We start from the raw sequence: 21487 nt of genomic DNA, 5'->3' as shown, positions 1-21487 counted from the left end.
CGATGGCGTTGGTATTAGGCCTTTAAGCAGTCCTGGTGTTGAATGGGAGTCATATGCTGATACTAGTATGACCCTATATACCTATTGCACTGGCTGCACATAATCAATGAGTGTCATAATAAAAACAGAAATATGCGCTCAAAGGCGGCAAGCTGAATGAATGCTGATAATACATTCTTAACCTTCACCCTTATAACTGAATGTATTATATCTTGGATAATTGGCAAAGAAATCCCGTTATTAGGGTAGCCGCATTACTTGGTGGTGATATGATTGTTGCAATTATCAACGCTTCAATACACTAGTGATAGTGATCACCATTATCACCATCTTACTGTCATACAAGTGATATAGTGACATAGCTGCTACCATTGTCAATATGGTGCTTATGCCCCGTCATTTGCAGTGACATTTTGTCGCATTACATAAGAGTCATTTTGTATTATTGACTCTGTGGTCACCGACCCGTGTAAAAGAGTTTTCTTTAGGGGGGTGCCCTTACAATTTCATGCGGCTTAATACACCTAATGTGGGTATATATATCCAGTGGTCACAACACTGTGAATTTATGAGACACCAATACAGTTGTGTAACCCGACTACTGGATCTATACATTCTAATGGCCAAGACACAATATTTATCCAAGCTATCTGATTGTTTGATGGCGCCCTTTTGATGGGCACATAATTAATAGAGAGTGATCACGCTGTTGTAATATTTTAATTTTATTCCAAATAAAGGTTATATTTTATTTTATATCTAGTAGTTCCCTCGGTGAGCATATTCTTGTCCTTTTAGGGAATCTTTCTGTCACGGTGACGATCCTCATTACCTTTGCCTTAAAACAACTTTAAAATACTTAAAATACTTAATTCCCCTCCTAGGTGACCTGAGAGTATTATACAGGGCTTTTATTGCTCTCCGACAGTGTAATACACCAGTTTGAGGCTGCATTCACACGAACGTATATCGGCTCAGTTTTTACGTCCTGCAGGAAGGGGGGGGGGGGAGGATGGAAGAGCCAGGAGCAGGAACTGAGCTCCCCCCCCTCTCTGCCTCCTCTCCACCCCTCTCCGCCCCTCTGCACTATTTGCAATGAAAGGAGGCAGTACAGGGGCGGGGCTAAGTTCCGAGAACTGACCCTGCCCCCATACAACCTCTCGCCATTGCAAATAGTGCAGAGTGGCGAAGAGGGGGCGGGAGCTCAGTTCCTGCTCCTGGCTCTTCCATCCTCCCCCCCCTGGCAGATGAGGACGACGTATATTGGCTGGGCGTGAAAACCAAGCCGATATACGTTCGTGTGAATGCAGCCTTAGGACTATTGATGAAGTTACGATTTGGTTCAAACTAATTTGGAATGTAAAAACTATTCAGCCAAAACAATTTTTTCAGAAGTTCACATATCACTACTCAGAAGGAAGATAAAATAATATTTCCTCTAAAGAAATGGTTGCATTAAAACAGATGCAAAAGGAGGCCACATTAAACGGAGGCTTTGAGTAGATTTCAGTTTTTGGATGGAACCAACTGACTGATTCATTAGATAAACGGTAAGTCTCAGTTATTTCACATTGCGTTCTGTGGAACTAGCGCTGGTTCCTTCCTCTATGCAGTAAACTGCAGGGACAGGAACCTGGGTGGAACCTCAGCAGTGAATATGTGAGAGGACGCTCCTCTACAGGAAGGGAAACCATATAAAACGGAGACCCCCAGTTTACATATTCATGTCTATGGCGCAGACTAGGTTCCGTTCTGGTTTCCATCCCTGTACAGTTTACAGAAAGAGGACAGAACCACTGCGGATTTTAGAAAACATAATGTGACACCAGGCTAAGATTCCCATTTGTTTACCTTTTGAATCCAATTTTCAATCCAGGCACGGGATTGTAGATGGATCCATTAATTTTTTTTTATATTAAATGAAGAAACTTTAACCTAAGCCAGGCCCTGGTACAAATGAAAAGGAAAAAAGTTACTTAATTCTAGGTTTGTCCTGCAGGTGGCAGTAAGGCTTTACAATGGTGGATTATGGTAAATCATAAAGAATAAAATGAGAATGACAACAGCCGATCACATTTTTTATATCTTGCCCTGTATGGGGCATTAAATCAAATAAATTGATGCCAACGATTATCAAATATGGTACCATATCTCAACATTACCTTATCTGCTGGATGCATTGTTCCAGGGTCCTTTTCAGTAGTTCTTGAATATTTCTAATTAGTTCCACCTCCTTCATAATATAGAAAAAACTTAGTTAATTATAAACCAGAGGGTCATGAGACTACCTGCAGTAATATCCCTAGTGCATGAGAATATAACAACCATAAAACTGCTCCCTATGTACAAGAATATTACTACTATCATACTGCCCCCTATGTACAAGAATATAACTACTATAATACTGCCCCCTATGTACAAGAATATAACTACTATAATACTGCCCCCTATGTACAAGTATATAACTACTATAATACTGCCTCCTATGTACAAGAATACAACTGCTATAATACTGCCTTCTATGTACAAGAATATAACTACTATAATACTGCCCCCTATGTACAAGAATATAACTACTATAATACTGCCTCCTATGTACAAGAATATAACTACTATAATACTGCCCCCTATGTGCAAGTATATAACTACTATAATACTGCCCCCTATGTACAAGAATATAACTACTATAATACTGCCCCCTATGTACCAGAATATAACTACTATAATACTGCCTCCTATGTACAAGAACATAACTACTATAATACTGCCCCCTATGTGCAAGAATATAACTACTATAATACTGCCCCCTATGTACAAGAGTATAACTACTATAATATTGCCCCCTATGTGCAAGAATATAACTACTATAATACTGCTCCCTATGTACAAGAATATAACTACTATAATACTGCACTATGTACAAGAATATAACTACTATAATACTGCCTCCTATGTACAAGAATATAACTACTATAATACTGCCCCCTATGTGCAAGAATATAACTACTATAATACTGCCCCCTATGTACAAGAATCTAACTACTATAATACTGCCCCCTATGTACAAGAATATAACTACTATAATACTGCTCCCTATGTACAAGAATATAACTGCTATAATACTGCGTCCTATGTACAAGAACATAAGTACTATAATACTGCCCCCTATGTACAAGAATATAACTACTATAATACTGCCTCCTATGTACAAGAATATAACTACTATAATACTGCTCCCTATGTACAAGAATATAACTACTATAATACTGCCCCTATGTACAAGAATATCACTACTATAATACTGCCCCTATGTACAAGAATATAACTACTATAATACTGCCTCCTATGTACAAGAATATAACTACTATAATACTGCCCCTATGTACAAGAATATAACTACTATAATACTGCCTCCTATGTACAAGAATATAACTACTATAATACTGCCCCTATGTACAAGAATATAAATACTATAATACTGCCCACTATGTACAAGAATATAACTACTATAATACTGCTCCCTATGTACAAGAATATAACTACTATAATACTGCTCCCTATGTACAAGAATATAACTACTATAATACTGCCCCCTATGTGCAAGTATATAACTACTATAATACTGCCCCCTATGTACAAGAATATAACTACTATAATACTGCCCCCTATGTACCAGAATATAACTACTATAATACTGCCTCCTATGTACAAGAACATAACTACTATAATACTGCCCCCTATGTGCAAGAATATAACTACTATAATACTGCCCCCTATGTACAAGAATATAACTACTATAATATTGCCTCCTATGTACAAGAATATAACTACTATAATACTGCCCCCTATGTGCAAGAATATAACTACTATAATACTGCCCCTATGTACAAGAATATAACTACTATAATACTGCTCCCTATGTACAAGAATATAACTGCTATAATACTGCCTCCTATGTACAAGAACATAAGTACTATAATACTGCCCCCTATGTACAAGAATATAACTACTATAATACTGCCTCCTATGTACAAGAATATAACTACTATAATACTGCTCCCTATGTACAAGAATATAACTACTATAATACTGCCCCTATGTACATGAATATAACTACTATAATACTGCCCCTATGTACAAGAATATAACTACTATAATACTGCCTCCTATGTACAAGAATATAACTACTATAATACTGCCTGGTATGTACAAGAATATAACTACTATAATAGTGCCTCCTATGTACATGAATATAACTATTATAATACTGCTCCCTATGTACAAGAATATAACTACTATAATACTGCTCCCTATATACAAGAATATAACTACTATAATACTGCCCCCTATGTACAAGTATATAACTACTATAATACTGCTCCCTATATACAAGAATATAACTACTATAATAGTGCCTCCTATGTACAAGAATATAACTACTATAATACTGCCTCCTATGTACAAGAATATAACTACTATAATACTGCTCCCTATATACAAGAATATAACTACTATAATACTGCCCCCTATGTACAAGAATATAACTACTATAATACTGCTCCCTATATACAAGAATATAACTACTATAATACTGCCCCCTATGTACAAGTATATAACTACTATAATACTGCTCCCTATATACAAGAATATAACTACTATAATAGTGCCTCCTATGTACAAGAATATAACTACTATAATACTGCTCCCTATGTACAAGAATATAACTACTATAATACTGACCACTATGTACAAGAATATAACTACTATAATACTGCTCCCTATGTACAAGAATATAACTACTATAATACTGCTCCCTATGTACAAGAATATAACTACTATAATAGTGCCTCCTATGTACAAGAATATAACTACTATAATACTGCCCCCTATGTACAAGAATATAACTACTATAATACTGCTCCCTATGTACAAGAATATAACTACTATAATAGTGCCTCCTATGTACAAGAATATAACTACTATAATACTGCCCCCTATGTACAAGAATATAACTACTATAATACTGACCACTATGTACAAGAATATAACTACTATAATACTGCCCCCTATGTACAAGAATATAAATACTATAATACTGCCTCCTATGTACAAGAATATAACTACTATAATACTGCCCCTATGTACAAGAATATAAATACTATAATACTGCCCACTATGTACAAGAATATAACTACTATAATACTGCCCCTATGTACAAGAATATAACTACTATAATACTGCCCCTATGTACAAGAATATAACTACTATAATACTGCCCCCTATGTACAAGAATATAACTACTATAATACTGCCTCCTATGTACAAGAATATAACTACTATAATACTGCCCCTATGTACAAGAATATAACTACTATAATACTGCTCCCTATGTACAATAATATAACTACTATAATATTGCCCCCTATGTACAAGAATATAACTACTATAATACTGCCCCCTATGTACAAGAATATAAATACTATAATACTGCCTCCTATGTACAAGAATACAACTACTATAATACTGCCCCCTATGTACCAGAATATAACTACTATAATACTGCCCCCTATGTACAAGAATAGAACTACTATAATACTGCCCTCTATGTACAAGAATATAACTACTATAATACTGCCCCCTATGTACAAGAATATAACTACTATAATACTGCCCCCTATGTACAAGAATATAACTACTATAATACTGCATCCTATGTACAAGAATATAACTACTATAATACTGCCCCTATGTACAAGAATATAACTACTATAATACTGCCCCCTATGTACAAGAATATAACTACTATAATACTGCCCCTTATGTACAAGAATATAACTACTATAATACTGCTCCTGTGTACAAGAATATAACTACTATAATACTGCCCCCCTATGTACAAGAATATAACTACTATAATACTGTTCCTATGTACAAGAATATAACTACTATAATACTGCCCCCTATGTACAAGAATATAACTAGTATAATACTGCCTCATATGTAGAGGCAGGCTGGTCTGGTGTGCAGTAATGCATGGCCTTCCCTGGCCAGGCCCTCAGCAGATGTCTAGGACCACCCTGCCCCTACTCCTACTCCGGTCACTGATAGGGCCTTACAGCATCTTCCTTCCATACACACAGAGGTCTGAACTCCAGCGACTCTGTAACTCAGTGTATGGTGAATGCATGAGCCCGCAGGGGATGGGGGGTGTTGTGCTGCATTGTTGCGCAGCATCAGAGTGCTTACTGTAGTCTGTGCGTGAGCACACTGTGCGCATTCGGTCATGATTAAGAACCCGCCGTAACAGTTCCAGAATTGGGATGGTTAATTAGCCTCATACGTTCTCTGTCCCTGCGCAGCCTACTTTTTGGCGCGACTAAAATGCACTCATCAGATCAATGGCTCCTCTTCACTGGGTTTTTGCGCGAACAAACGCACTTGTGTGAATAAGCCCTCAGGCCGGTGTCACGCGGGCGTATTTGTGCGCGGAATATGCAGAGAATAGCATCCATTGATTTCAGTGGGTTCGTTAGCATGCGCGGATTTTTCAAGTGCACGTCAGTCGCACAACAAAATACGCCTCGTGCTGTTTTTTTCCTGCGCATTTGTGTAGTGGAGGAGCGCATCTTGAACTCATAACACTAATCGGCTGTTTCAAAGGCTGAGCGCTTCGATACGTGTTTTTTTTTTCTGGCGTGCATTTGCGCACACAAAGAGTACGGTAAAAGCGGTGCTTGCATGCGGAAATACGCAACACGCGTTCAGCGAATGCGCATGTAAATACATACACGCTTTTGTGTCGCTCGCCTTAGCCTGGCTTCACACAAGCGTAAGCACATTTGCGAATGCCTCGGCGCTGTGCTTTTGCGATATGAAGAATACTTTCTTGCGTGCACACCGCCATATTTTCCCGTACTTTTTGCCCCATTAGGCACGTTTATTTCTGCATGGAAAACGAAGGCGCAAAAATTGAAATGGCTATTTAGTTCCAGGCGTGTTCTTTCCCGCAGTGTTTGACGCATCTCCTTGCGTAGTCCGCGTATTCGCTCACCCTACATTGAGGTCTATAGGGACCTTTGGTGCGGAAATACGCAGAAAAATAAGGCCCTTTTTTTTCGTGTGACCGAAAGGCGCCCACGAAATACGGAAATGTGAAGGAACTCATAGAAACCAATGGATTCTATTTGCTGCTGTGAATCCAGTCTTAAGCCGGGCTCACGTGAACGAGTCGGACTCGGCATGTGGAAGAACTGCGACTAATCGCGGCAAGTAATTGCGAATGATCGTGGAAAATCGCGTATGCGAGCGTTTTTCGTGCAGATGCTCGCTACAGCGAATTCAAGTCCGCGGCATGTCAGTTGTATCGCCGTTTCTGCCGCGGCTCTCTTCCCTCTATGGCGAGAGATGGCCACGGTGGAAAACAGGCGGACAAGCCGCTTCAAACCCGCGCCAACATTCTGCGAGATTTCTGTGGGATTTCCATCCGTGGAGGCCCCGCCTTAGGGCCGGCTGCACACGGCGCAAATGTGCTCAGCAGAATCGGGAGCCAGTGTCCAGAAATAGAAGACGACGGACAGATACGCAGTGCCGCCAGCCGCGGTCAGGCCCAGATTCCGCGTGTGCAGGCAGCCTTCAAGTTGCGAGCGTTTTCGCCGCCCGTACGCATTGTTAATTGCATATGGGCGATGGAACGCTCGCATCCATTGAATAGGGGCCGTCCGCGCTAAGATATAGCACGCTGCGATTTTTCTTCCGTTCGCAGAATACGCAATTTGCATCTACGTGTGTGAAGGAAAATTCAAAACTACATGCCTTTCACTGCCCGCAGATCTGCCGTGTGGACTCCGATCGCGGAATACGCAATTTATATTCGTTCGTGTGAGCCCAGCCTTCAGGCTACAATTGGCCTCTATAACAGTACACTAGGGGGCGCTCTGCATAGACAGGGCACAAGGCTGATTACCCTGAGCAGCTCCACCTCCACCCCGTCCCGCACCAGCTCGGCCTCCAGCCCCTCTATAAGAGTACACTAGGGGGCACTATGCATGGGCGGGGCACACGGCTGATTACCCTGAGCAGCTCCACCTCCGACCCGTCCAGCACCAGCTCGGCCTCCAGCCCCTCTATAAGGCCTCATGTCCACGGGGAAAATCAGGCCCGCTACGGATTCTCCATGTAGAATCTGCAGCGGGTCCCTCCTGCCCTGCGGACATGAGCGCTGAAAATAGGAATAAATAAGAATAAACTTACCCGCAGCGGACCGGGCAGATCTTCTCCTCTTCGCAGCCGGATCTTCTTTCTTCGGCCGGCGGATGTACTCGGCACGCCGGAAGCAAGAAGATCCGGCCGTGAAGAAGAGAAGACCTGCCCGGTCCGTTGCGGTTAAGTTATTCTTATTTTAGGTCTCCCGCGGATCCGGACGGCTTCCATAGGCTTCAATAGAAGCCCGCGGGAGCCGTCCCCGCGGGAGACCCGCACGATAATGGAGCATGGTCCGGATTTTTTCATGCTCCATATTTTTTTAAATTCACTTTTATTGACGATCCGCGTGTATTTATCTACCCGCGGGTGGTCAATGCATCCCTATGGGGTGCGGATCCGCGCGCGGGAGAAGAGTTAAAATCTGCTGCGGATTTTAATTCTTCTTTTCCCCGTGGACATGAGCCCTAAGAGTACACTAGGGGGGCGCTTAGTATGGACGGAGCGCACGGCTGATTACCCTGAGCAGCTCCACCTCCAGCCCCTCTATAAGAGTACACTAGGGGGCGCCCTGTATAGACTGAGCACACGGCTGATTACCCTGAGCAGCTCCACCTCCAGCCCCTCTATAAGAGTACACTAGGGGGCGCCCTGTATAGACTGAGCACACGGCTGATTACCCTGAGCAGCTCCGCCCCGTCCCGCACCAGCTCGGCCTCCAGCCCCTCTATAAGAGTACACTAGGGGGCGCCCTGTATAGACGGAGCACACGGCTGATTACCCTGAGCAGCTCGACCTCCAGCCCCTCTATAAGAGTACACTAGGGGGCGCTCTGTATGGACGGAGCACACGGCTGATTACCCTGAGGAGCTCCGCCCCGTCCCGCACCAGCTCGGCCTCCAGCCCCTCTATAAGAGTACACTAGGGGGCGCCCTGTATAGACGGGGCACACGGCTGATTACCCTGAGCAGCTCCGCCCAGTCCCGCACCAGCTCGACCTCCAGCCCCTCTATAAGGCCTCATGTCCACGGGGAAAATCAGATCCGCTGCAGATTCTCCATGGAGAATCTGCAGCGGGTCCCTCCTTCCCCGCGGACATGAGCGCTGAAAAGGAGAATAAATAAGAATAAACTCACCTCCCATCCGCTCCGTTTCTTCTCTTCGCGGCGGCGTCATCTTCTCTCGTTGCGGCCGGATCTTCATTCTTCGGCTCGGCGGATGTGCATGATGACGTTGGTGACGTGCCCCGCGCATGCGCCGGGCCGAAGCAAAATGATCCGGCCGCGACTGAGAGAAGATGGCGTGGCGCCGAAGAGAAGAACCGGAGCGTGTAAGTAAAATATGATTTTTGTCTCCCGCGGATCCGGACGGCTTCCATAGGCTTCAATAGAAGCCCGCGGGAGCCGACCCCGCGGGAGACCCGCACGAAAATGGAGCATGGTCCAGATTTTTCCATGCTCCATTTTTTTAAAAATCACTTTTATTGACCATCCACGGGTATTTATCTACCCGCGGGTGGTCAATGCATCCCTATGGGGTGCGGATCCGTGCGCGGGAGAAGAGTTAAAATCCGCTGCGGATTTTAATTCTTCTTTTCCCCGTGGACATGAGGCCTAAGAGTACACTAGGGGGGCGCTTAGTATGGACGGAGCACACGGCTGATTACCCTGAGCAGCTCGACCTCCAGCCCCTCTATAAGAGTACACTAGGGGGCGCCCTGTATAGACTGAGCACACGGCTGATTACCCTGAGCAGCTCCGCCCCGTCCCGCACCAGCTCGGCCTCCAGCCCCTCTATAAGAGTACACTAGGGGGCGCCCTGTATAGACGGAGCACACGGCTGATTACCCTGAGCAGCTCCACCTCCGCCCCGTCCCGCACCAGCTCGGCCCCGGCTCTCCGCTCCCGGCACTGCAGGTTGTCGGTGGCGATGCTGTAGGGCAGCTCGGTGGCGTCCAGCGCCCTCTGCAGGCGGTTCTTGTGCTGCAGCAGCAGTGCGGTCTCGGCCGTCACGTCGCGGATCTCCCGCTGCAGCTCGGAGCTCCAGAAGAAGACATCCAGCAGCCGCGTCCCCAGCTGCTTGGTGCTGTCCGCCTGGCTGCGCTGCGCCCGGGCTTCGCACTCGGCTGCCAGCCGCTTGGCCTCGTGCCGCAGCCGCTCCGAGCAGTCTCGGTCGGAGAGCGCCTGGTAGTAGGACGAGTAGCCGCCCTGCTCCCACTCCTCCAGCAGGTACTTAGCGGTGCGGAACCCGGAGGTGGCCAGGCCTGAGGACGAGTGCTCGCCGGTGTTATAGGCGGCCTCCACCGTGTGGACCGGGAGGCTCTCCGCGGGGACACTCTGTGGGGCTGGCGGGCGGGACACGAGCACCGGAGCCGACATGCTGAATCGCTGGGCCTCAGTTGCTATGGTGACATGTAAACTATCGGGTGTCGCGGCGTCTCGTTGCTAAGGGACGGGGCTCCGGAAGCATGTTAGCAATTTCTGTAACAGTTCAGCCCAAACAACCAATCAGGTTGAATCAGCCAACCCAACCAACCAACCAGGTTGCTGGAATTGCTGAATATGGCTGAGCTGTTACAGAAAGTTATAATATGCCTTCTGGAGGCATATATCTATATTACACTCAAGTTCGGCACTATGGAGCAATTTCAGCAACCTCATTGGTCCTGATTGGCTCCGTCACGTGACCAAGAGATAATCAGCCAATCAGAGAAAGCAGGGCGGCTCTGCTATAGTTACAATGGAAACTAGATAAGCAAGCTGAAGCTGTACCCCGTTGCTGGGAAACAGTTTCTTTTCTGTGTCACGTGTTCATGAGACAGCCAATCATAGAGCAGGAGACTAAATAGGAATATAAAACAGAAGGGGCGGGTCATGACTCATGAATATGTAAATATTCATTACCTATAGGGGGTATATGTATATGTATAATATATACACACTCCTAATGAATGAAGGAGAATTTAATGTATAGTGAAATCCTATGTCCCTCCATCACTACTAGGTTGCCACCTTTATCATAAAAAATACTGTACAAGGTAAATGAGGGTGTTGTTTAGGTGTCAGCCATGGTCCAGTACATTGAAAGGGCTAATTAGCCTAATTAGTATTCTGCTCTATTTCCCTGTGTAGATTGTGCAGGAAAATAGAACATGTTCCGTATATTTTCCGCGCGACAGAATTGTGCACGCAAAATACGCACTTGTGAACCTCCATTATTTTGGTGGCAGCAACTAGTAATTGTGCCCCCCTCAGTGGCCCCAATAGTAACAATGCCCTCAGTAGTAATGGTGCTCCCAATAATAATTGTGTCTACAGTAGTGACCCCAATAACGGTGCCCGCAGTAGTGGCCCCAATAGATGCACTGCCCGCAGTAGGCATAGTGACCCCAATAGTTACACTGCCCGCAGCAGTCATAGTGACCCCAATAGTTACACTGCCCGCAGCAGTCATAGTGACCCCAATAGTTACACTGCCCGCAGTAGTCATAGTGACCCCAATAGTTACACTGCCCGCAGTAGTCATAGTGACCCCAATAGTTACACTGCCCGCAGCAGTCATAGTGACCCCAATAGTTACACTGCCCGCAGCAGTCATAGTGACCCCAATAGTTACACTGCCCGCAGAAGTCATAGTGACCCCAATAGTTACACTGCCCGCATTAGTCATAGTGACCCCAATAGTTACACTGCCCGCATTAGTCATAGTGACCCCAATAGTTACACTGCCCGCATTAGTCATAGTGACCCCAATAGTTACACTGCCCGCAGCAGTCATAGTGACCCCAATAGTTACACTGCCCACAGAAGTCATAGTGACCCCAATAGTTACACTGCCCGCAGCAGTCATAGTGATCCCAATAGTTACACTGCCCGCAGCAGTCATAGTGATCCCAATAGTTACACTGCCCGCAGTAGTCATAGTGACCCCAATAGTTACACTGCCCGCAGCAGTAATAGTGCCCCCAATAGTTACACTGCCCGCAGCAGTAATAGTGCCCCCAATAGTTACACTGCCCGCAGTAGTGCCCCCAATAGTAACAGTGCCCACAGTAGTAACAGTGCCCCAGTAATGACTCCCATAACAGTGCCCTCAGAAGTGGCCCCAATAGTAACAGTGCCCGAGGTAGTAATAGTGCCCCAGTAGTGACCCTAATAATAACAGTGCACTCAGTAGTAATAGTGACCCCAATAGTTACACTGCTCACAGTAGTGGCCCCCAAAATAACAGTCAATTCAGTAGGAATGGTGGTCCCAATAGTAACAGTACCCCCTAGTAGTGGCCCCAACAATAACAGTGCCCTCCAGTAGCAATGGTGTTCCCAATAGTAACAGTGCCCACAGTAGTAATAGTGCCCCAGTAATGACTACAATAACAGTGCCCGTAGTATTAATAGTGTCCCATTAGTGGTCCCAATAGTAATAGTGCTTGCAGCAATAATAGTGGCCCCAATAGGAAAAGTGCCCTAGTTGTGACCCCAATAACAGTGCCCTAAGTAGTGGTCTCAATAGTAACAGTGCCCACGAGTAGTAATGATGGCCCCGATAGTAACAGTGCTCGATGTAGTAATAGTGGCCCCAATACTACTAGTGCCCCAGTAGTGACTCCAATAACGGTGCGCCCAGTAGTGGCCCTACTAGTACCAGTGCCGCAGGCGTAATAGTGGCCCCAGTAATTGGTCCCCCTCCTTGTGCCCTCTCCACCCCAACCTGCGGTTCGGAACCCCTCACTCACTATGTCTAGCTCCCATCCGGCTCTTGTAATCGAATCTGTGACCCTTGACCTCTCCTCCCAGCGTTTGCGCTGCACACAGAACGTAGATGTGGGGTGTGGAGGCCAGAGGTTGCAGCAGCAGCCGGAGGAGATACTAGACAGAGTGGTGACCTACTCGGTGGTGCGGGGTTGTTGCCCGGCCGGAGGTGCTCTCAGCTGAACTTTATATTTTACCAATCATTAACATGGATAGTAAAAAATACCAGCAGTGGCCTTTGGACCAGCCAGGTGGCAACCCTAATGCCCGGCCAATGTACATATCAGTATAACACCACCATTTATTACCCAGAATGCCATGCTGCAGCACTGGGGTCCAGCATTTTCCCCTCTGGACCTCCCCGTGTGTCCTGTATCTGTATCAGCGTCACCCGCATCTCTTACAAAACTCCAACAGAACCCATAGAAATCTATAAAATCCCTTATTAGGACTGTGGTTTGGAAGTCGTGGACAGGCAGGGCATGCTGGGAGTTGTAGTTTGACGGGTTAATATATTCAGGAGGTATAATGACTCCCTAATGAATAGCTACCGTTTCCTCTTAAGGGGACTATTGATTAGACATGACATTAATGTGTGTCCGGGTCCCACCAGGTATTGATTCTTCTGCCCTCTGGTTGTTTACTGCTTGTTGCCAGGGAAACCAACCATTCTTCTTTCATTTACATCAGAGCACACCAGCTTTTGGCGCGGCCCCCAGTTACCATTGTGCTCTGCTATTTATTTCCGTAGGAGGGATGGTCCGTTTCCCTGGTAACGGGCAGTAAACAACCAGAGGGCAGAGGAATCAATAGCTGCAACATCTGGAGAACGGAGCATTTTCTTATGAGTGAGTGCATTGTTCTGCGACTTCAGGCACATTGAAATAGGATTACTAAGAAGGGAATAACCCTTTAAGTTTTACCGTATATCGGCTCGGTTTTCACGCCGACCGATATACGGCATCCCTCTTTGCAGGGGGAGGAGGCTGGAAGATCCGGGAGCAGTGCTCTGAGCTCCCGCCCCCGCTCTGCCTCCTCTCCACCCCCTTTCCGCCCCTCTGCACTATTTGCAATAAGAGGAGGCGGGGCTGAGCTAAGTTTTGGGACTTGGCACCGCCCACACCCCCATGCATTGCAAATAGTGCTGAGGGGGCGGGAGCTCAGAGCACTGCTCCCGCCTCTTCCAGTCTCCTCCCCCTGCAGAGAGGGACGTCGTATATCGGCCGGGCGTGAATACCCAGCCAATATACGGTCGTCTGAATAAGCCTTTAAAGTCCAATCTATTAAAATAGTGTATTATATCCCACAGGTGAACACTGTAAGAGGGAAAAAAACACTAAGCCAAAATGGCGCTTTTTAGTCACCCTGTCTTCAAGAAAAAAATGTTATAAAAAAGTGATCAAAAAGTTGTATGTACCCCTAAAATACTGTCAATAGAAACTGCGCCGTGTCCTGCAAAAAATAAGTCTTCACACAACCCCATCGATGGAAAAATAAAAGTGTTATGGTGGCTAGAAAATGGCGTCAGAAAATAATAAAAAAATTTATTTTTTTAAAGTAGTACAATAAAAAAATATATACATTTTTTATTGCTGTAATCGTACTGACCTACAGAATAAGGGTGACTATCCACTACAGTTTTTTTCACTGCGAAAATGTTAAATTGCGATTTTGCGCGATCGCGATTTTAACATTACAAGTCCCATAGACCCCTGCAGAAAAAAAACGCTGCGAATTTCCCAGTGAAAAAAAAAAACTGTAGTGGGTAGTCACCCTAAAGTTAACGTCATTTTTTGCCGCATGCTGTACGCTGTGAAGACAAGACTTCACCCAAAATATTGAAATTGAGGTTATTTTCCACTTCATCCCACTTAGAAATTTTTTTAAGGTTTTTCAATACCTTTCATGGTACATTACATAGTACAATTAAAAAATACAACTTATCTTGCAAAAAAAACAACCCTGAGGTGCAGAGGCGTAACAGGAAGATTCTGGGCCCCAATGCAAAACCTGTAACAGGGCCCCCACCTATAATGCTTTATTCATAGTACTGGGCCTTATGGGCCCCCTAAGGCTCCTGGGCCCGGGTGCAACCGCATCCCCTATAGCAGTGACGGCGAATGTTTTAGAGACCGAGCGCCCAAACTGCAACCCAAAACCCACATATTTATGGCAAAGTGCCAACATGTCAGGGGGCGGAGCTTATCACAACATATGATTTTAACTCTGTAGTTCTAAAAAGGACAGGGCCGCTTCAAGATAGTGCCCAGATTTTGACTGCTTTTTGGATGTGGAAATGCTGTGGAAAATTCTGCAGCATTTCGGCATCCAAAAAGCAGTTAAAATCTGCACACTGTCTATTTTGAAGCAGCCCTGCCCATTTCCGCCACATGTAAACATAGCCCAGCGATAATAGTGCCCCCCCCCCCCCCACTGGCCCCATCAATAATAGAGACCCTCCCCACAGCGGCCCTCAGTATAAGAGCAACATCCCACAGCGGCCCCCGGTATAAGAGCGACATCCCACAGTGGCCCCCCGTTATGATAGCGACATCCCACAGTGGCCCCCAGTGAAGTAGTGACAACCCACAGCGCCACCCCCACTAAATAGCGACATCCCGCAGCATACCCCAGTGTAATAGTGACGCCCCACAGTGGTCCCCAGTATAACAGCGACATCCCACAGCGGCCCCCGGTATGATAGTGACATCCCACAGCGGCCCCCGGTATGATAGCGACATCCCACAGCGGCCCCCGGTATGATAGCGACATCCCACAGCGGCCCCCGGTATGATAGCGACATCCCACAGCGGCCCCCGGTATGATAGCGACATCCCACAGCGGCCCCCGGTATGATAGCGACATCCCACAGCGGCCCCCAGTATAAGAGCGACATCCCACAGCGGCCCCCCGTTATGATAGCGACATCCCACAGTGGCCCCCAGTGTAGTAGTGACAACCCACAGCGCCACCCCCACTAAATAGCGACTTCCCACAGCATACCCAAATGTGTAGTAGTGACAACCCACAGCGCCACCCTCACTAAATAGTGACACCCCACAGCGGCGGCGGTATGATAGCGACATCCCACAGCGGCCCCCGGTATAATAGCGACATTCCCACAGCGGTCCCCGGTATGATAGCGACATTCCCACAGCAGCCCCCAGTATGATAGCAACATTCCCTCAGCGGCCCCCGGTATGATAGCGACATCCCACAGTGGCCCCCAGTGTAGTAGTGACACCCCACAGCATACCCCTGTGTAATAGTGACAACCCACAGTGCCACCCCCACTAAATAGCGACATCCCGCAGCGTACCCCAGTGTAGCGCCACCCCCACTAAATAGCGACATCCCGCAGCGTACCCCAGTGTAATAGTGACAACCCACAGCGCCACCCCCACTAAATAGCGACATCCCGCAGCGTACCCCAGTGTAATAGTGACACCCCACAGCGGCCCCCAGTATAAGAGCGACATCCCACAACGGCCCCTGGTATAAGAGCGACATCCCACAGCGGCCCCCGGTATGATAGCGACATCCCACAGCGGCCCCCGGTATGATAGCGACATCCCACAGCGGCCTCCGGTATGATAGCGACATCCCACAGCGGCCTCCGGGATGATAGCGACATCCCACAGCGGCCTCCGGTATGATAGCGACATCCCACAGCGGGCTCCGGTATGATAGCGACATCCCACAGCGGCCCCCGGTATGATAGCGACATCCCACAGCGGCCCCCGGTATGATAGCGACATCCCACAGTGTCCCCCAGTGTAGTAGTGACACCCCACAGCATACCCCTGTGTAATAGTGACAACCCACAGTGCCACCCCCACTAAATAGCGACATCCCGCAGCGTACCCCAGTGTAGCGCCACCCCCACTAAATAGCGACATCCCGCAGCGTACCCCAGTGTAATAGTGACAACCCACAGCGCCACCCCCACTAAAGAGCGACATCCCGCAGCGTACCCCAGTGTAATAGTGACACCCACAGCGGCCCCCAGTATAAGAGCGACATCCCACAACGGCCCCTGGTATAAGAGCGACATCCCACAGCGGCCCCCGGTATGATAGCGACATCCCACAGCGGCCCCCGGTATGATAGCGACATCCCACAGCGGCCTCCGGTATGATAGCGACATCCCACAGCGGCCTCCGGTATGATAGCGACATCCCACAGCGGCCTCCGGGATGATAGCGACATCCCACAGCGGCCTCCGGTATGATAGCGACATCCCACAGCGGCCTCCGGTATGATAGCGACATCCCACAGCGGCCTCCGGTATGATAGCGACATCCCACAGCGGCCCCCGGTATGATAGCGACATCCCACAGCGGCCCCCGGTATGATAGCGACATCCCACAGTGGCCCCCAGTGTAGTAGTGACACCCCACAGCATACCCCTGTGTAATAGTGACAACCCACAGTGCCACCCCCACTAAATAGCGACATCCCGCAGCGTACCCCAGTGTAGCGCCACCCCCACTAAATAGCGACATCCCGCAGCGTACCCCAGTGTAATAGTGACAACCCACAGCGCCACCCCCACTAAATAGCGACATCCCGCAGCGTACCCCAGTGTAATAGTGACACCCCACAGCGGCCCCCAGTATAAGAGCGACATCCCACAACGGCCCCTGGTATAAGAGCGACATCCCACAGTGGCCTCCGGTATGATAGCGACATCCCACAGCGGCCTCCGGTATGATAGCGACATCCCACAGCGGCCTCCGGTATGATAGCGACATCCCACAGCGGCCTCCGGTATGATAGCGACATCCCACAGCGGCCTCCGGTATGATAGCGACATCCCACAGCGGCCTCCGGTATGATAGCGACATCCCACAGCGGCCTCCGGTATGATAGCGACATCCCACAGCGGCCCCCGGTATGATAGCGACATCCCACAGCGGCCCCCGGTATGATAGCGACATCCCACAGCGGCCCCCGGTATGATAGCGACATCCCATAGTGGCCCCCAGTGTAGTAATGACACGCCACAGCATACCCCAGTGTAATAGTGACAACCCACAGTGCCACCCCCACTAAATAGCGACATCCCGCAGCGTACCCCAGTGTAATAGTGACAACCCACAGTGGCCCCCAGTATAAGAGCGACATCCCACAACGGCCCCCGGTATAAAAGCGACAACCCACAGCGGCCCCCGTTATGATAGCAACATCCCACAGCGGCCCCCGGTATGATAGCGACATCCCACAGCGGCCCCCCCGGTATGATAGCGACATCCCACAGCGGCCCCCCCGGTATGATAGCGACATCCCACAGCGGCCCCCCCGGTATGTTATCGGCATCCCACAGCGGCCCCCGGTATGATATCGGCATCGCACAGCGGCCCCCGGTATGATATCGGCATCCCACAGCGGCCCCCGGTATGATATCGGCATTGCACAGCGGCCCCCGGTATGATATCGGCATCCCACAGCGGCCCCCGGTATGATATCGGCATCCCACAGCGGCCCCCGGTATGATATCGGCATCCCACAGCGGCCCCCGGTATGATATCGGCATCCCACAGCGGCCCCCGGTATGATAGCGGCATCCCACAGCGGCCCCCGGTATGATAGCGGCATCCCACAGCGGCCCCCGGTATGATAGCGGCATCCCACAGCGGCCCCCGGTATGATAGCGGCATCCCACAGCGGCCCCCGGTATGATAGCGGCATCCCACAGCGGCCCCCGGTATGATAGCGGCATCCCACAGCGGCCCCCAATATGACAGCGACATCCCACAGCGGCCCCAGTATAATAGTGACACGCCACAGCAGCCCCAGTGTAATAGTGACACCCCACCGCGCCCCCCTGTATCATAGTGACACCCCCCTTTTCCGAGACCCATATACCTACCGCCTCCTCCGTGTGGAAGCTCGGCTCCTCCTCTGCATGGCGTTGCTGCTGGCACTGATCCCGGCATACACTGTGACGTCAGTGTGCTGCCAGACACCTCTTCCCCCTGCTCTCGCAGAACCAAGTAGTAGGAGACGTCAGGGGAGGGGGCAGGAGGATCCTGGCTGCACACTGACGTCACAGTATGTGCCAGGATCGGCGCTGCTAGCAGCGCAGCTGAGTGAATGCCGGCAGGGGAGCCATGGCCCTTCCTGTATTCACAAGTGGTGAGCGGCCGATGGTGGTGCATGCCAGCATGGAGGGCTCTGTGTGCCATAGGTTCACCACCACTGCCCTATAGATATGCCCCTGCTTAGGTAGTTATGTCAATGGAAAATTATAGAAGCTATGATTTTTTTGAAAGCGGGTAGGAAAAAACAACAGTGTAAAACAAAAAATGGCTGTGTCCCTAAAAAGTTAAAAGTGGTTTCACACCTGCTCTGGGGATTCCACTTTCCTGCTTTGTTTGGGGAGCAGGAAAGGGTAATCCCCACAGCTGAACGGTTCAGCCTCTGGGCAGAATTGAACAGCCCCGATGCAGCGGTGAGGAGATGGTGGGGGTAGATTAGGGCCTTGTCACGGGGCTCCACCATCTCTTCCCCTGAGGGAAAGTTACCTTAAAGTTCTTTGTCACTCGTGACGTCACCGTTCCGTCCTCTGTGGTGAATCCTGAGGTTGTAATAAATAGTGCACACACAGGGATAACTTAATGGACAAACTGGGAACAGTCGGTAATGTCAGTTTACTTTAACTTCAACAAAGTTCCAACAAATAACAGAAGTTCAGCTCAAAAACCAAGGGAATAACGTTTCGACCTGTGGATGGTCTTCTTCAAGTTCCTTGCCTTTTAAAACTGCATCCACAGCTGTTGCTACTCATTCATTTACTTCTGGGATATTGTCTTGAGGTTTTTGGTCCAAAACCTAATTCTGAGTGTCTGGCAGACATACCAACACTGGAATTCCCTCACCCTTTGGGTTTTTTCACTACCTTTGCTGCTCTCCACCTTGGACATACAGTAGTTCAGCACAAATTATACTCCTAGAAGGTGGTGTGACAGGGAGGATCTCTTGGGGTAATCCGGCGACTCTCTTTCCCTCCTTCTCTCTACCGGTAAACACTCACGCTTCAGGTGCTTTTCTCTCTCCCTCAGTGCTTTAGTGGGAGCACCGGCACATCCTGGGTAGGGTAGGCCCAGGCCAAGCTGACGGTTATCACTCAGCTTCTTCCATTTCCCCCGTGTCTGTGGGGTTCACTCACTTGAAGATTTGCAGACTGACTCCGACTAACTCTAAGGGCTCTTACCCACTGGCGAGAAGTTTTCTAGCGATGCAAGAGTGAGTGAAAACGCACAATTTTCAATGCTTTCATTCTCATTTGTGATATGTTCCCTCAGCTTCGCTGTGATACAAAAAAGCTGCAATATCGCCCATTGAAATCAATGGGAGAAGATCTCACAACAGCCTTGAAATCCCCCATAGCGAGGAGAGAGGGGGGCGGAGCTAGAGGGGATTTCTTACACATCTCCCCATATTTGGACAGATAGGGGGCGCGGCTAAACGGCTTTCCCAGGGTTTCCCAGAGAGCGGGGGCGAGGCGGCGGGGCTAGAGGGATTATCATAGTGATTCATCTCTACTGTGTTACCCTGAAAATAGGACACTGTCTTATATTAAGTTTTGCCTGTTGGCTGTTGCGTGATCTTCTTCCATTGATTTCCATGGGGCCAGCGCTGCTGCCACCGGCCCCATTAAAAACAATTGGCGACATCGCAGCTTTTTTGTATTGCAGCGAGGCTTGAGTGAACACATCGCAGATGAGAATGAAACCATTGAAAATCACTGGTTTCATAATAATGCGTTTTCACTCGCTCTCACATCGCTAGAAAATCTATCGCCAGTGGGCAAGAGCCCTAACACTGACTTGCATCCCCCTTACAAACACATATATAAAACATAGAAAAGAGATTGCGCTCACCTCTCCTTCACCCGAGCGGCACTTAATCTCCCTTGGCAATAGCTCACGCTTCACCGTCCAGTCCTGGCGGCATTTCAAACAGGAGACAAGGGGGAAAAAAAAGGTGATCAAGACCCCATAGGGGTTAAAACGTGTTCTATTCTGGTCTGATGCATTTTGGCCCTGTTTGACAATAAAGGCAAAGCATTTTCCACAAGAAGCGAGCTTCCTATATTAAACAGTCACATGACACACAACAAGATACATTTTCAAGACATAACCCAGGCAGTGCTGCAGAGGTGAAATACACATCACAAATACACACTGACAATACAATTGCACAAGACAGACGTATAACATTATGGAGGGGCCCTACTAACTCTGGGCCCCTACACCGGGCAGACCCCATTGACTATAATGGCATCCACCCGCTTTCTGTACGGTTTTGGCATGCAGGGCTTTATCTTCCGATATTTGCAGCCGCTTCTGTGACAGAACCTCCGACTGAAAGTTCCGCCACAGATGTCAAGCCATCTTTAGGTGCATAGTGTAGTAACAATGTAGCAATCCTTATCATTGGTAGTCATTGCTCTACACAACTCCTCCCATTAGCAACCATACATACTACAGGAAATGATCGTGTTCTAGCGTTCATATATACCACATGCTCCCA

The 21487-nt window shown here is 48.1% G+C and overlaps 1 protein-coding gene across 1 annotated transcript in view; it reads right to left on the bottom strand.

The window, feature by feature from the left end:
• TEKT4 (tektin 4) overlaps nucleotides 1-10619 on the bottom strand; it is a 57103-nt gene extending 46484 nt beyond the window's left edge. Inside the window, exons 1-2 of the mRNA XM_066576608.1 lie at nucleotides 10047-10619; nucleotides 2163-2233 (exon numbers count right to left, since the gene is read on the bottom strand). Of these exons, the coding sequence (XP_066432705.1) occupies nucleotides 2163-2233; nucleotides 10047-10577 (602 nt within the window). The 5' untranslated portion in view covers nucleotides 10578-10619. The remainder of the gene's footprint in view (nucleotides 1-2162; nucleotides 2234-10046) is intronic.
• Nucleotides 10620-21487: the final 10868 nt, after the last annotated feature.

The sequence above is a fragment of the Eleutherodactylus coqui genome, chromosome 8 (assembly GCF_035609145.1).
Source record: "Eleutherodactylus coqui strain aEleCoq1 chromosome 8, aEleCoq1.hap1, whole genome shotgun sequence".
NCBI classification, from domain to species: domain Eukaryota; kingdom Metazoa; phylum Chordata; class Amphibia; order Anura; family Eleutherodactylidae; genus Eleutherodactylus; species Eleutherodactylus coqui.
The sequence above is the reverse complement of the archived record's forward strand: the minus strand, read 5'-3'. Positions and strand labels throughout refer to the sequence as shown.